Genomic DNA, 16,161 nt, shown 5'->3' with positions numbered 1-16,161 from the left:
TTCCAATAGTTTAGGTATGAAACTCAAAAATAGGGGATAATTTAGGTGTGTTTTCAACACTTATCTCTAAAAAAGAAAAAGAAGATAGCCTGATGCACTCAAGTTCTTGTTATGTGTGGGATTTCTAGAAAGGTGTAATGATCTTGAGGGTCATTTTCGGAAATTTATGCGAAACTACCATCTTACCCCTACCGTTAGTGCCCTTAAGTGTTATTTGTTCAATTTGTGTGGTTGAATGTATTAAAGTCTTAATAGTTGGTGAATTGGGAAAATTCTTGAGCTTTATAGAGTTAAGATGTTAAAAAGTAGCTTTCATTACCCAATATATTTACGGGTCTCGAAACGGAATTCCATCAGCTCTAAAAGGTGAAAATTGATCTAGGAGAATCGTTGGAAACAAATTTTGGGTTGATATGTGAATTTGAGGTCTTAAATTGAAAGGTGAGGTTTTAAATGAGTTGGTTTGACTTTGGTCAACATTTTGAGATTCGAGCGTCGGATGAGAATTTTGTCAGTTCTATTGTGTTCGAAATGTCGAATTTAGTCTAGTTGAACATTTACTTAGAGATCCGTAACCTTAATCGTTATTTGGAGTTTTTAGGCCAAAAGTTGAGTTTTAGGTCAATAAAGGGCCCGAGAGGGCATTTTCTTCAAAACAGTTCCTTTTTAAAAATCTGACGATTCCATTGAGTCCGAAATATCGAATTCATATTAGTGGCATATCGGGTTTATTTTTTTGGGAACCCAAATAAGTTTTGAGGGTCCAACCGATAGTATTTTGGACTGTATTTTAACTGCAGATTCTATTTCTGGTGCAGCTTAAGTTACTCTTCGCGATCGCGACCTAAGATCATGCGATCACGAAGTGTGAGTTCATAGTTCCTCGTGATCACGAGGGAGGGAACTCGATCGCGATGGGTCACTGTCCAGTGCTCCGCGATCGCGAGAGTTAGTAGCTCGCAATCGCGAATCGCAATTCTTGCCTGAACAGTGTTCAACTTCGGGAGAAATTTCATTTTCACCATTTTTGAGTTCTTGAGCTTTTGGGGTGATTTTGAGAGGAGGTTTTTGAATAAAATCATTGGGTAAGTGATTTTTAACCTAAAACATTCTTTTTTCATTAATGATTTGATGATTTTAACTTATAAACTTTAGTTTCAAACTCCAAAACTTCTTTTTTCTTCCCTAATCCAAAATTAAGGAAATTGGTAATTTCTAACTAGTTTTGTATTCTATTTTTATGGATTTTCAACCATGAGTTTCTTATTACTAGTAGAACGTATTTTTTTCAATCAAATTTCAGATTTGACCCTTTTTAAAAATGATCAATTTTTGGACCATTTTATCCCTGATTTCGAAACCTATCAAATGGGTGTCATTGGAGTCCTTATAATGCGTATGTTTCATTCTTGATAGTGGGTTGTCATTTCGAGCGTTGAATTCATAGGTTGTTCGTCCGGTTGAGTGTTTGAGTGGGATTTCGACAGTTGAGGTAGGTTTGGCTATCCTTCTTGGGGCTGAGTTGGGGTGATTAGTCAAATTCTATGTTGTAAATTTGGGATGGGGTTGTATTGTTATTTGGGACTGATAAGTTATAATGTGATGCCCATGTAGGGGCATATATGAGCTGTATAGCCCATGTGGGGGGCCTGGTGTGATATTTTATCTGCGATTGAGACTGTGTAATCCATGACTTAATTGATTTAGAAACATGAAGAGGTTCTTTGACTTATAATGACCTCTTGAGGGGTTGAGTTAGGGGTTTTGAGCGTGCTTGATTATTGAAATATTATCGAGAAAGGGGCAAGCATTTAAATCGAAGTATTTCCTTCCCATTACTATCTATTGAGGGTGAATATCATGTTTAGGTGAAGTTTTAAAAATTTTGAACCTTGTACTACATGTTGAGTTAAATATTACCTTCATGCCTTATATGTTATAAATGCATTCATCCTCATTCATATTATCATTGATCATTGAGAAGTCGAGAACTGTTGAAATCCTTTTTGAGAAAGAAAATGTGTCATCTTTTGTATCCTTGACCACGAGTAGGTGGCAAGTGGATAAGATATTGGTATCATGAGTCCTTGTACCTGCGCTGGGTGGTGAGGTAGTTGATACATTAGGATTGTGACAAGGTATATGGTCTTCGAGACCCCCATGGGTAGCACAGCTCAGCAACACAGCTCGGCGGGTGTATACGATACGTTATGCGACAACCTTGATCACATCGTACCATCATATCATTGCATCATTATAATGAATTGCATTGCATTGATACCTCTGATATTTACTCTATCTGTTTTATTATGATATTGAACTGAATTTATGTGTTTACCTTAATCGCGCCACTCTATATAAATTAGCGGCAGCATAGCCGCAGTGGGACTTTTCTGCATGCAGGTGGAAGCGGTCCATAGTTTATTTCATATTTTTTGATTAATTCCTCATACTCAGTCGGTTAAACTTATTGAGTACATGTGAATTGTATTCACCCCTACTTTCGTGTCCCTTTTAATGTAGATACTAGCCAAGGTGTCATCGCAGTAGTTGGTTCTTGCAAGATACATTATCATCAGATCAGTAGTGGTGAGCTCTTGGGATCTAGATCACCGCTAGTCCATCTTTTCTTTACAGTCTTTTCTATATTTGGAGACTTAAATTGTTTATTCAGATTTAGATTTGCATTTAAATGCTCTTAAGCTTATAATACTAGGTTTTGGGATAATTTTGTTGTTGTCCTTTTATTGTATTTATTTGTGGCTTAACTTTTCTTTAGGAGTGTCATATAGTTTTACTTTTAGGCTTACACATCAGAATGAGGTTTGGGATGTGTGTCATCATGACCTTAGTTTTTGGGGTGTGACAAATTAGTGTCAGAGTGTTAGGTTCACTGATCTCATAAGTTAAAGAGTAGTATATCTAGTAGAGTCTTGCGCATCGGTACATAGACGTCCGTACTTATATTCGAGAGGTTACAAGATACCTAATAGGAGAAATTTCTTCCATTGATTCCTTTTGTGCGAGTTATTCATATCAAATGTTATGAACCTCTATTCTATTCTTTCCATATTAATGGTAATGGCCGGTCTTGATGTGCAGCTCCTGCTTGAGGATGATCTAGTGAGGCCCCACCTAGCCCATTTATGAGTATGATAATGTGGAGCATTAGGCTAAACAAGTGGAGAGGTGATCAGTTAGACCTTGATTGTTTAGATATCAGATTTTAGGTATCCATTCAGCCCCGCTTTACATTCCTCCAAGATCTGTGGCTTCATCTATTTTTGTGCTAGTTTTGCTATGTCTACATCAGAGAAAAATAATTTTGAGAGATTCATTGGATCTTTGCCTCCCAAGTTTGATAGTATAACTGGTGAGATGGCTTCTGACTTTTTGATTGAGTGTCAGGACAGGTTGTTTAATTTGGATATTTTGAAGGCACATGGAGTGTGTTGTACCTCTTGCTGAAGTTTCCTCGAGAGGTTTATGCCATATAGTCTTCATGATCATTATAGAGATAAGTTCGATAGACTAGAGCAGGGCTTCTTATCAGTATCATAGTATGAGGCTCGCTTCCATAAGTTATCTCGATATGCCATGTCGAGTATTCCCACCGAGTTTGAGAAGATTCGCAAGTTGGTAAAGGGATTCACCGGTTATCTTCGGGAGGCCACAACCTCTCTTGTGTTATTGGGTGGTTCTTTTTAAAGTATTATTGATCATGCCAGGAGGATAGAGAGTATCAGACATGCTAAACAAGGTGGCTCCAAGAGGTTTTGTTGCCAAGGTCAGTTCAATGGTCATTCATCCAGAGGTAGAGGTTATTTGGGTCATGGCACCTAGGGATATCAAGATAGGCAAGTGCATGCAGTGATTCAGGGTACAAATAATATTTGTGGATCTTATGGTTATCCTCAGCAAGGTTTCAATCCTCCAGGATATTTTGTTGTGATGAGTTTGAATATGAGGCAAGGAATTTCCCCAAGTGTGATTCCTCTTCTATTCAACTAGGGTCACAGTTTGTCCGTGATACACTAGTTTCAATTGTTGAAATGATTCATAGGGTACCAAAGGTGGATCTTATAGAGCTCGAGACAAGGTCGTAGTAGTTCTCAGAGTGGTAGTGGTGATTGGAGACTATGTTATGCTATATTGGGTGGATCTAAGAAGATGCCTCTGATGAGGGAATAACATGTATCGTCCCAGCTTGCCATCCCTCTATTTCAGTGTTATTAGATCTAGGTCTACCTATTCTTATGTGTCGATTTATTTTGCCGCGGATATAAATTATGTGTGTGAGCCCCTTGCACTACCTATTGTGTCTCTACCCCGGTAGGCAAGTCTTTAGTGGTAGATCGGGTGTACCAGGGATGAATAGAAACATTTACGGGTAGAGACAATCGGGAAGACTTGATCTTATTAAATATGCTTGATTTTAATGTGATATTTGGTATGGATTGGTTGTCTCCCTATCATCCAATTATAGATTGTTATCCAAAGGCCGTGACCTTAGCTCATCTTAGTTTGCCTCAGTTAATATGGATGGGTAATTCGAGTTAGTATCCTAAGAGGCTGATATCTTATATGTGTGCTCGTGGTTCAAGTGGGAGAGTATCACAATGGATTTCGTATCTGTATTATCAGAGCATTGGGTAAGTATGACTCTGTTTGGGTGATTGTGGACCTATTGATCAAATCAACCCATTTTTTTCCAGTGAAGACTAGCTATAGTGCGGAGTAGTTAGCTAGGATCTACTTTTGTGATATTATTAGTTTGCATGGGGTACCTATCTTTATTGTTTCGGATCAGGGTTCAGTGTTCACCTCTTTTTTTAGGAGGTATTGCAGCGTACTTTGGGTATGCGACTAGAGATGAGTTTAGCATTTCATCCCAGATCGATGGCCAGTCTGAGCAGACTATTCAGGTGTTGGAAGATATTCTTAGGGCTTGTGTGATGATTTTGGTGCCTGATGGGACCAACACTTGGCCTTAGCAAAGTTTGTCTATAATAGCAGTTATCACTCCAACATTCAGATAGCACCATTTGAGGCATTGTATGGTCGTAGGTGCCGATCACCCATTAGGTAGTTTGATTCAGTTACGATTGATGCATTGTATACTGACTTACTCAGAGATGCTATGAAAAGGGTGCGCTTGAGTCAGGGTCGACTATTGACAACCCAAAGTCGTTAGAAAAGTTATGCTGACAAGAGGGTTCGTTTCTAAGAATTCATGGTGGGTGATTGTGTGTGGCTTCAAATATCACCCATGAAGGGTGTGATGAGGTTCGAGAAGAAGGACAAGCTTATGCCGAGGTTTGTTAGCCCATTCAAGATTCTGAGGAGAGTGGGTGAGGTGGCTTATGAGTTGGACTTACCCCCTAGACTGTCAGCTGTCCATCCAGTTTTCATGTCTCTATGCTTCGCAAGTATATACCGGATGAGTCACATGTGATTTCTTATGATGCAGTAGATTTGGATCCAGATTTGACTTATGAGGAGGAACTGGTAGCTATCTGTCACGCCCCGAGAGGGTACCCTAGGCGTGGCCGGCACTCATAAATCATCTCTGGCTTCTGAGAGAACCACTTGGTCTTATTACTCATTTGTTCATCAACGGAAGACTTAAGAATACTAATGTGGGCTTGTCATCATCAATATTAAAAGAAAAAAAATGATAATTCTTAGAAGAAGTAGTTTCTAAGGAGAACTACTTGGATTACATCATCAAACACTGTCTATGAAGCCTCTAATACTCTTAGATGGTGCCAATGACATGTCCATGGCTACCTCAAAAGAAACATCACACTCAACAATAATAAAAGGATAAGGAGTTCCTTCGAATACAAGAAGGACTCACCAAATAGCCGAAAAGAAATGATCTTCAACGATGCGCCTATTGAGGATCTCTAACACTTGTATCTGCATCATAAAACGATGTAGGTCGAATGACGTCAGTACATGGAATGTACGAGTATGTAAAATGGCAGGAAGGTAAGGACAGATATCAAGAAACTCCTCTCAAGAAAACTCAGCTCAGAACTCAACATCATCTCAACATCAATATGTAATGCAAGTTTAAAATATAATAATAAAAATAATAGTAATAAGCAATGCTTACTCAGTTGGGAGTTTCTCTAATCGACAACCATCACTTATGAGCTAGCGATGATACAACGAAGCGATGTCGTTGCCACATCCATCCAATACCTTGCCAGGGTAAAGGACATCACTATCTTGGATCCACTCATCAAAGTCCTCTTTTTGGGACTTAAGAGGCATAGCCTCCATCCTACGCTGGCTACATAGTTCTGGGGTTTGAGTCAATTAAACTCTTACCCAACTCGGTGCTCAATACTACTCCCAAAATATGTGCTCATATTAAACTCATCATCTAGTCTCATTGGACTTTAATTTAAATCATCAAACTCATCTCATTTCATGTTCATCAATCATTATACTTCCAAAAATATCATTTACATCTCATTAAAACATCTTGCTCAAAATATCATTTGCTCAAATTCATTCAAACTCAACTCTTTTGCTTTTTCAAAACTCAATAAAATACATATATAGTATTAATTCATATAACTTTCTTTTTATCAATGAAAATAATAAAAACCATCATCTTTACTCAAAACATGTGTAAAAATATTCATGAACATCAAATCAATTAGAATTCATGGGAAAGTAGTCATGAACAATAATTCCAATAATATGAGAGATAACAATAATAATAGTATTAATGCATAAATATATCAAAATCAATAGAAGAAGAATTAATTTATTTAGAATTCAAGATTTGGATAAAACTCAACTATAACTCAATTATAATGAATTTAAATATTGGGTGCATGGACGAACTCAATCCAATGCTATGAAAGCCTTACATACCTTAAATCGGAAGCTTTACTTCGAATTGGAACACTCTTGGACCCCTAGCCTTTTCTTCTCACCGGTTTGTTTTGTATACTACCCGGAGTATAAGAATCACCAGAGTAGTATTTTTATACTACTAAAACTAAAACTATATTTGAGAAGGAGTAAAGAAGTATATAGAGAGAAGAGTTGCTTAAGAAAGCTTGGTGAATAAAATGAGGAAATAAGGTGGGTATTTATAGGTGTGGAGGAGGGACCTAACAATAAATAAACATAATCATAAAGGATGATCTTGAAAATTCAATGAAGAATTTTTATGTCATGGATGATGTCAAATGGTTCTAGATCTTTCTATGGTAGGTGAGATGAAATCTCTTTTAACGGAATATCCGTTTTCGAAGCTGCGTTTGAATAAGATAAATTCCTTATTAGAATTTAGTGTCTTCATAAGAATTGTAGATATAGAAGTCTAGTTTCAGTTAGTTCAAGAATCATCCGATTTGGAGCATTCTACATCGAGATATGAATTTTATTCTACAAATACTCCATTCTGTCACAACACTATGTCTTGCAAAGATCAATTTATTTGATCTACTTAAACTCCGAATCTTAAGAAGTGTTCTTCATGAAAGTTGTAGGTAATGATGTTGTGGTTACTCAGAAATTTGAATCACCTAATGTGGACCATCCTATGAAAAGTTATGCCCAAATTACTTTAGGCATGAGAGAACATGATCAAAATACTTTAGGCATGAGAGAACATGATCAAAATACTTTTAGAATATGATCAAAATACTTTAGAATATGATAAAAATACTTTAGTCATGAGAGAACATGATCAAAATACTTTTAGAATATGATCAAAATACTTTAGAACATGATCAAAATACTTTAGTCATGAGAGAACATAATATAATCAAAATACTTTAGTCATGAGAGAAATAATTATGATCAAAATACTTTAGACATGAGAGATCATAATATAATCAAAATACTTTAGTCATTAGAGAACATAATTATGATCAAAATACTTTAGTAATGAGAGATCGTACTATGATAAAAATATTTTTAGGCATGAGAGATCATAATATAATCAAAATACTTTAAAACATTTTTATGTCTTAATATAAGGACCTTTCATAAATCAAATTTTTTTTAATGCATTTAAGAGACAACATAAACTAACATAAGATAGGTGATTAAACTTCAAATATTTAATAATCTATGCAATTAGAATCATGATATGAAAATCCATAAAGTTTCATGCTTGAATTAAATAGGTTTTTTGATAATTTATTTGGACTTCATGAATGAAAGGATCCATGAATCAATAATATTTTAAGGGGTGTTACACTATCCTAGACAGACAGCTTCGTAGGCTCAGGACTAAGGCGATCACTTTGGTCAAGGTGCAGTGGTAACATCGGCGTGTTGAGGAGGCGACTTGGGAGTTAGAGTCTGATATGCAGGTCCGGTACCCTCAGCTTTTTTAGACTCTATGTAGTTTTCTTTATCTTATGTTCGAGGACAAACATCATTTTTAGTGGTGGATGTTGTAAGGACCTTGAGGGTCATTTTCTAAAATTTGCACGAAATTACCACCTTACCCCTACCGTTAGTTCCCTTGAGTGTTATTTAATCAGTTTATGTAGTTAAATGTGTTAAAGTCTTAATAGTTGGTGAATTGGGTAAATTCTTGAGTTTTATAGAGTTAAGATGTTAAAATATTATTTTTGATACCAAAAAAAGTTACGGGTCTCGGAATAGGATTCCATCAGTTCCATCAGCTCCAAAATGTGAAAATTAGTCTAAGAGAGTCATCGGAAACAGATTTGGGGTGATATGTTAATTTGATGTCTTAAGTTGAAAGGTGAGGTTTTAATTGGGTTGGTTTGACTTGGGTCAAAATTTTGAGATCCGGGCGTCGGATGAGACTTCTTTCAGTTTCGTTGCATCCGAAACGTCGAATTTGTTCAAGTTGAACATTGACTTAGAGCACTGGGACCTTAATCATCGTTTTGAGTTTTTAGGCCAAAAGTTGAGTTTTAGGCCAATAAAGGGTCCTAAAGGGCATTTTTGTCAAAAGTTCTTTTGAAAATCTAATGATTCTATTGAATTCAAAATGTCGAATTCAGTGTAGTAGAACATCCAATTTATTTTTTTTGGACTCCCAATGATTTGTGAGGGTCAAATCAAGAGTATTCGAGATCGTGTTTCAACTACAGATTCTATTTCTGGTGCAACTTAAGTTACTCTTCGCGATCACAACCTAAGGTCACGTGATCGCGAAGTGTGATTTCATTGTTCCTTGCGATTGTGAGGGAAGGCATGCGATCACGGTGGGTCACTATCCCGTGCTTCCCGATCGCGAGAGTTAGTAGCTCGCGATCGCAATGCATAATTCTTGCCTGAATAGTGTTCAGCTTCGGGAGAAATCCCATTTTCACCATTTTTGAGTTCTTGAGCTTATTGAGGCGATTTTGAGATGAGGTTCTTGAGTAAAATCGTTGGGTAAGTGATTTTTAACCTAAAACTTTCCTTTTTCATTAATTATTTGATAATTTAAACTCCTAAACTTTAGTTTCAAACTCCAAAACTTCTTGTTTCTTCCCTAATCTAAATTTAAAGAAATTTGTGATTTCTAACTCGTTTGTTACTCTATTTTTATGGGGTTTTCAACCATGCGTTCTTATTACTAATAGAACATATTTTTTCAATTAAATTTCAGATTTGACCCTTTTCGAAAATGATCAATTTTTGGATTATTTTACCTCCGATTTTGAAACCTATCCATATGGGTGTTATTCGATTCCTTAAGACACGTATGTTTCATTCTTGATTGTGGGTTGTTATTTTAAGTGTTGAATTCAAAGGTTGTTCATCCGGTAGAGCGTTCGAATGAGATTTCGACAATTGAGGTAGGTTTGGTTATTCTTCTTGGGGCTGAGTTGGAGTGATTAGTCAAATTCTATGTTGTAGACTTTGGGATGGATTTGTAGTGTAGTTTGGGACTGATAAGTTAAATTGTGATGCCCGTGTGGAGGATTATATGTGTTGTGTAGCCCGTGTGGGGCCTTATGTGATATTTTATCTGTGATTAAGACAGTGTAATCCATGACTTAACTGAGTTAGAAACGTGAAGAGGTTATTTGAATTGTAAAATGCCCGCCTGAGGGGTTGAGTTGGGGATTTTGAGCATGTCTGAGTATTGAAATATTGTCGAGAAAGGGGTGAACATTTAAATCCAAGTATTTCCTTCCCATTACCGTCTATTGAGGGTGAATATCATGTTTAGGTGAAGTTTTGAGAACTTTGAACCTTGTACTATATGTTGAGTTGATTATTACCTCAATGCCTTATATGTTGTAAATGAATTCATCCTCATTCATATTATCATTGATCATTGGGAAGTTGAGAACTCTGGAAATCTTTTTTGAGAAAGCAAATATGACATCTTTTGTATCCTTGACCATGAGTAGGTGGAAAGTGGATGAGATATTAGTATCATGAGTCCTTGGTCATGAGCTGGGTGGCGAGGTAGTTGATACATTGGGATTGTGATGAGTTATATGGTCTGTGAGACCTCCATGGGTAGCACAGCTCGGCAACACAGCTAGGTAGGTGTATACGACAGGTTGTGCGACAACCTTGATCCCATCATACCATCATATCATTGCATCATTATAATGCATTGAATTGCATTGATACTTGTGATATTTGCTCTAACTCTTTAATTGTGATATTGAACTGTATTCATGTGTTTACCTTATTTGCGCCATTCTATATAAATTGGCGACAGCATAGCCGTAGTGGGACTTTTCTGCGTGCAGGTGGAAGCGCTCCTTAGTTTATTACATAGTTTTTGATTAATTCCTTATACTCAGTCAGTTAAACCTACTGAGTACATGTGGATTGTATTCACCCCTACTTTTGTGTCCTTTTTGATGTAGATACTAGCCAGGGTGTCCATCACAATAGTTGATTCTAGTAGGATACATCATCATCAGATCAGTGGTGGTGAGATCTTGGGATCTAGATCGCCGCTAGTCCATCTTTCCTTTACAGTTTTTTATATATTCAGAGACTTAAGCTGTGTATTCAGACTCAGATTTGTATTTAGATGCTCTTAAGCTTATGATACCAGGTTTTTGGATAATTTCGTTGTTGTCCTTTTATTGCGTTTATTTGTGGCTTGACTTCCTTTTGGGAGTCTCGTATGATTTTTATTTTTAAGCTTACACATCGGAATAGGGTTTGGGATGTGTGTCATCATGACCTCGATTTTTGGATCTTGATAAAAAAGGTCGGACCACAATAATGGTCTATTATACGTAGTCTTACACTGCATATCCGCAAAAGGTTATTTTCATGAACATGTAACCTCTTAATAACACATGACCACAACTTTTCAATTGCACCAAGGTTTCTCTTATTGTAAAATAAAATTATCCGAGTGAACTAATTTCACTGATAATACATATCTATACGTACTGTGTAAAAGTTGTACCTCTATATCTAAGAAAACATATTTTTATATTTAATTACAAATAATCTGATTTATATGTCTAAGGAAACATATCCCTGTAATTGTGCAAACATATTAGATCGTCCAATACTCCCCTCAAGTTAGAGCATGAATTGTGGAAATGCCTAACTTAGCCAACAACTTATAAAACTGATCATGCCCAAAATTCTTGGTGAGTATATCAATCAGCTGGTTCTGTGAAGAGATATGATGAGTCATAAGTCTCTGTAAATTTGACATCTGATTGCTTGCAAGTCGATTTTATTGAAAACTTTATTATTCGTGATCTTATTGTCAAATAATATGTGTGTAGGGATGAAAAATGACGCGAGACGGTACTGTTGTGGATCAATCACGAAGATTTCAACCTCCCCACATAGCATGCCAACCTTTTTCAACATGCACAAATTAAAGGCTAGTCCAAATTCTGCATATAAAAAACAATACAACATTCAGCGGCGGATCCAGATTTGAAGACAATGGGGGCTCATTTTCTGTAACATGAAGTTGATAGCCTAGAAAGATTTCTTTCCAGAAGCTTTGTAATATTTTTATCGGAGAAAGTCAAAAATATCTTTAAATTATGCGAAATTGAACAAAAAATGTTCTGAGTTTATAGTTTGATGTAAAAATGACCTTATCGATAATAATTTGATCTAAAATACTTCTGTTACTTAATGGGTCCAAAATGCCTCTTTTCCAAATAAATATATTGCTCATTTCTTTTCTTTTTAATTACCTTCTTATAATTTTTTTAATTGGAAATTTTTTATCCTTCTTTAATTTGGGAAAATAATTAAGCAATAAAAATATTTTTTATTTTATTAGGAATTTTATTTAGCGTTATCTAAATGAAAATTACTGATGGGGTTATACTATGATCTTATGTATATGATCTATATTATCAATTAAAAAAGGTATATAGAGTTATTCTATTTTAATTGTTAAAATGAGATTAAGAAGAAAAAAATATTATTTCCTGCATATTTTATTAATTAAAGTGATTTTAAAAGAAAAGAAACAAGATAAGGTTCTTTAATAGTAGTATTTTTATTTGAAGTAGAATATGTTTAAAAAGAAAAAATACTAATATATTTATTAGAAAAAAATATTATTGACCCATTATGTAACAATAAGAATATTTTTTATTCAAACTATTAGCAATAAAAATATTTTTTGACCAAATTATTAAATGAGAATATTTTTATCCAATTTCATATAATTTAAAGATATTTTTAACTCTTTTACGATATTTTTATAGTTTAGTTAATAAATAATAGAAAAGTGGAAAAACAATGAATAAAAGATGAGCAAAATCTTAGCAGTGAAAACTGAATAGGTAAAAAAGAAGAGTCAAAAACGTATGTAGTAGTTCAGCACTTCAGCTTGCCTGTGCTCCAACAAAAAAAAGAAGAAGATAATTTGCAGTTACACTTAGTAGGATTCGAACCCTAATCATAAGATATTAGGTGTTTTGTTTTTAGTTGTTTGTTTATTTTTTTTTAATAAATTGGGTCATGTAAGGAATATGCTTTGTATGAGGTGGTGTAAGGTGGTGTTTATATTCATTAATTCATCAATAAAATATCAAAATTTAACCTAAAAAAACCCTAATCACAAGTCATCCGACACACTACACGTGGATCCGCCTGGCAACATTAGATAAAGGAAAATGGACATTTGTGATACCAAAAAGAAAAAAGAAAAAATAGGACAAACATTTAGGGAAAATGAAAAAAAAACTGTTAGGCTTCTATAATAACTCAATTAGTTACATGCTGATTTCATACATACAAATTCAGCATTTCATGATTTCATATCTAATTTTAGTGAACTGTGAACCCTCACCCCTCTCCGCACCTATAATAAATTCTTATAAGAAAGTTTTAACCTCCCCGCCTTGCATCCGAATAGAACAAAATTCGCCCCCGCCTCGTTGTCATTCTTATTATGTATAAATTTTATACTTATAGGGATGGGCATGGAGTAGCAAAGTGAGAGTAGTGAGCATATCAAATAATGTCTTAGTCCTAATACTAATTAATAAATTAAGGCACAAATAAATAATTGACAAGAATCTTATCTTAGATTAGTAAAATAGATCTTGACGTCATCCCTTTCATCATCAATGCTTAACCAAAACTAGGACTAGTTCGGATCTGGTGAAGGTTCATTTGATGCCTTAATAAAACTAAGAACAGAAAGTACATTAAATTAAAACATTGTCTTTACCATTTGTCAACAACCCTATGGTTATAGTATTAGTTTTGTATTTCTTGTTAGGATATAATATTAGTTCTAACTACTTCAAGAAAACTATATTCGATTCCATTCATACACTATAATATACATAAAATTAAGAATTTCTTCTTCACCATCTATAAATCCCCCCTAGACCTCTCACCATCCACCCATCATACTTAAAGTCTACAAGAGAGGGAGCAATATTATAAACAGACAGAAAAAAAAATGGAGAGTGCCAATGCATCAATAATGCCAATGGAAAATAATATTAACGATATTGGGCTTATTAATTTCTTGGACCAGGATAATTTTGAACAATTTATTGAGCTTATTAGGGGTGAAACTGCTGACCCTATAGTAAAGTTTTGCCCAAACTATGATTTTGAATATATCACAGGTTGTTTTTCCGCGGCCAATGCGCAATTTGAGCCAACATCGATGGATTTCTATGATTGGAATGCTACAAGCTTGCCTGATCCTATTTCGCTATATACTTCGCTTCCTGGTGAAATGAAGCTCGATGAAGATGAGGAAGATTGTGATGAATCTTCTGGCACAACGGCTCCCCCCTCAACCGCGAGAGTGACTTCGGGAACGCCAACAACAAAAAGCACGAGGACTGACCGGTCGAGAACTTTGATTTCCGAACGGAAAAGGAGAGGAAGAATGAAGGAGAAGCTTTACGCTTTGCGATCCTTAGTTCCTAATATCACAAAGGTATGTACGAATTACGATCTATTCCTTTTTATCACAATTTATGTGAAGATGTTTTAATTAAGTATCTGTGTTTAAGAATAAAAGCAAGATTTTTTTAACTAGTTGTCCAAAATGAGCCTGTAATATTAGTGTGGTTATAAAGCATTTGACTTGTATTAGTGTGACTAAACAATCTCAATACATGTAAAATGATAATTAAGTTCTAATTAAATTACTACTAAATACTTCCTCCGTCCGAATTCATGTGATGTTATTTGATTTGACATCGAGTTTAAGAAAAAAATAAAAAAATAAAAACCTTTATAACTCATGCTATAAAGCACGTTATAAATGCTTGTATGACTAGAAATCATCTTATTAAGGGTAAATTTAAATTGTTATTAAATATAAAAATACGTCATTCTTTTTTAACCCAATCAAAAAAAAATGTATCACATAAATCTAGTGGAGGATAAATGGGAATACTATTTATCCTCTTGAGGATGAAGTGGAAAAATAAAGAACTTTACACTGTTGGTGCATGATTTGTTTATCCATGAAGAGGCTTGCGATACCCTTTTGATGTGGCTTGCGATACCCTTTTGATGTGTTAAACTCTAGTTTTGAGTGAAGAATCTTTCTATGGGCAGATGGATAAAGCCTCCATCATAGGAGATGCAATACTATACGTACAAGGACTGCAAACGAAAGCCAAGAAACTAAAAGTAGAAATAGCAGAGTTTGAGTCATCAATCAACGGAATGAACAATAATCAAAGTGGACTATTTCAAAATGCCAAGAAAATGAATTTCACGAGCTATTATCCAACAATCAAGAGGATAACAAAGGTCTGTTTTTACTAAAACCACATATTTCTTAACTCTTTTAATACCAGTGAAAAATATATGTGATAATAAACATGAAAAACTATTGCAGATGGACGTTACTCAAGTAGAAGAAAAAGGATTTTACGTGAGATTAGTTTGCAACAAAGGGCGAAAAATTGCAGCTTCTCTTTTCAAAGCTCTTGAGTCTCTCACTGGATTCAATGTTCAAAGTTCCAACTTGGCTACTTCTACCAATGATTATATTTTGACGTTCACTCTTAATGTAAGTTTTAATATTAGTTGATTATTAATTATTCCTTTTTCCATATTTAGCTCGCTTATTGGAAATATATGTATAGTGATCGTTTGTCTTTTTTTGTTTTTGTTTTTGTGTAAATGGATAAACAGGTGAGAGAATGTGAGGTGGACATAAACTTTGGCAATTTAAAGCTGTGGATAGCTAGTGCTTTTCTTAATCAAGCATTTGACTTAGAGACATCTCCATTGGTCTAATATGTCACGTTATTGTAACTTTTCAAAATATTGAACCCATCAAAGAATGAGAAATGTCATAAAGCGATAGTCGTTTGTAACTTTTAATTAATTAAAATTACGTGTCCTAGGCTAGCAATGGCGCGTTGTCGTTCGCATACATGCATGTGACAAACCTAATCATTTCCTAGATTTAATTATCTGTATTTCTACTATATTCCCTGGATTCTTGAAATTGCCATGGCAGTCTATGCCTATTGTAACCAGAATTATACATTCATTAGTTCAACTTTTAGGCAACAATGTATTGGTTAACGATGGAGATGTAGGCATATATTGAAGCATTTCAGTGAGATTTTTGCATGCAGTTTATTCGAGACTAGAGCCTTAGTTAAAGTAAGGAGGCACGGATCAGGGAATGGAAAAGTCTTTGGATGCCCATTTGGATTAATTAGCTGATTGTAAAGAACTGATAAATTTTAAATGCTTAAAAGTATT

General features: G+C 35.0%; 1 protein-coding gene across 1 annotated transcript; it reads left to right on the top strand.

Moving 5' to 3' along the window:
- Positions 1-13,642: 13,642 nt before the first annotated feature.
- On the top strand, positions 13,643-15,878 carry LOC129900263 (transcription factor FER-LIKE IRON DEFICIENCY-INDUCED TRANSCRIPTION FACTOR). The gene is made up of 4 exons (XM_055975194.1): positions 13,643-14,365; positions 14,995-15,192; positions 15,281-15,454; positions 15,580-15,878. The coding sequence occupies exons 1-4, from the start codon at positions 13,874-13,876 to the stop codon at positions 15,682-15,684; spliced, it is 969 nt and encodes a 322-aa protein (XP_055831169.1). The 5' UTR covers positions 13,643-13,873; the 3' UTR covers positions 15,685-15,878.
- The last annotated feature ends 283 nt before the right edge of the window (positions 15,879-16,161 follow it).

Source organism: Solanum dulcamara, chromosome 8, assembly GCF_947179165.1.
Source record: "Solanum dulcamara chromosome 8, daSolDulc1.2, whole genome shotgun sequence".
Lineage (NCBI taxonomy): Eukaryota > Viridiplantae > Streptophyta > Magnoliopsida > Solanales > Solanaceae > Solanum > Solanum dulcamara.
This window is presented reverse-complemented; position numbering and strand designations above follow the sequence as displayed.

What these genes read in the sequence shown, in the direction of transcription:
- LOC129900263 (XM_055975194.1), top strand. Translation starts at nt 13,874, where the DNA reads ATGGAGAGTGCCAATGCATCAATAATGCCAATGGAAAATAATATTAAC. An exon ending in TAGTTCCTAATATCACAAAG is followed by an intron (nt 14,366 to 14,994) that starts GTATGTACGAAT and finishes TTCTATGGGCAG; the next exon opens with ATGGATAAAGCCTCCATCAT. An exon ending in CAATCAAGAGGATAACAAAG is followed by an intron (nt 15,193 to 15,280) that starts GTCTGTTTTTAC and finishes AAACTATTGCAG; the next exon opens with ATGGACGTTACTCAAGTAGA.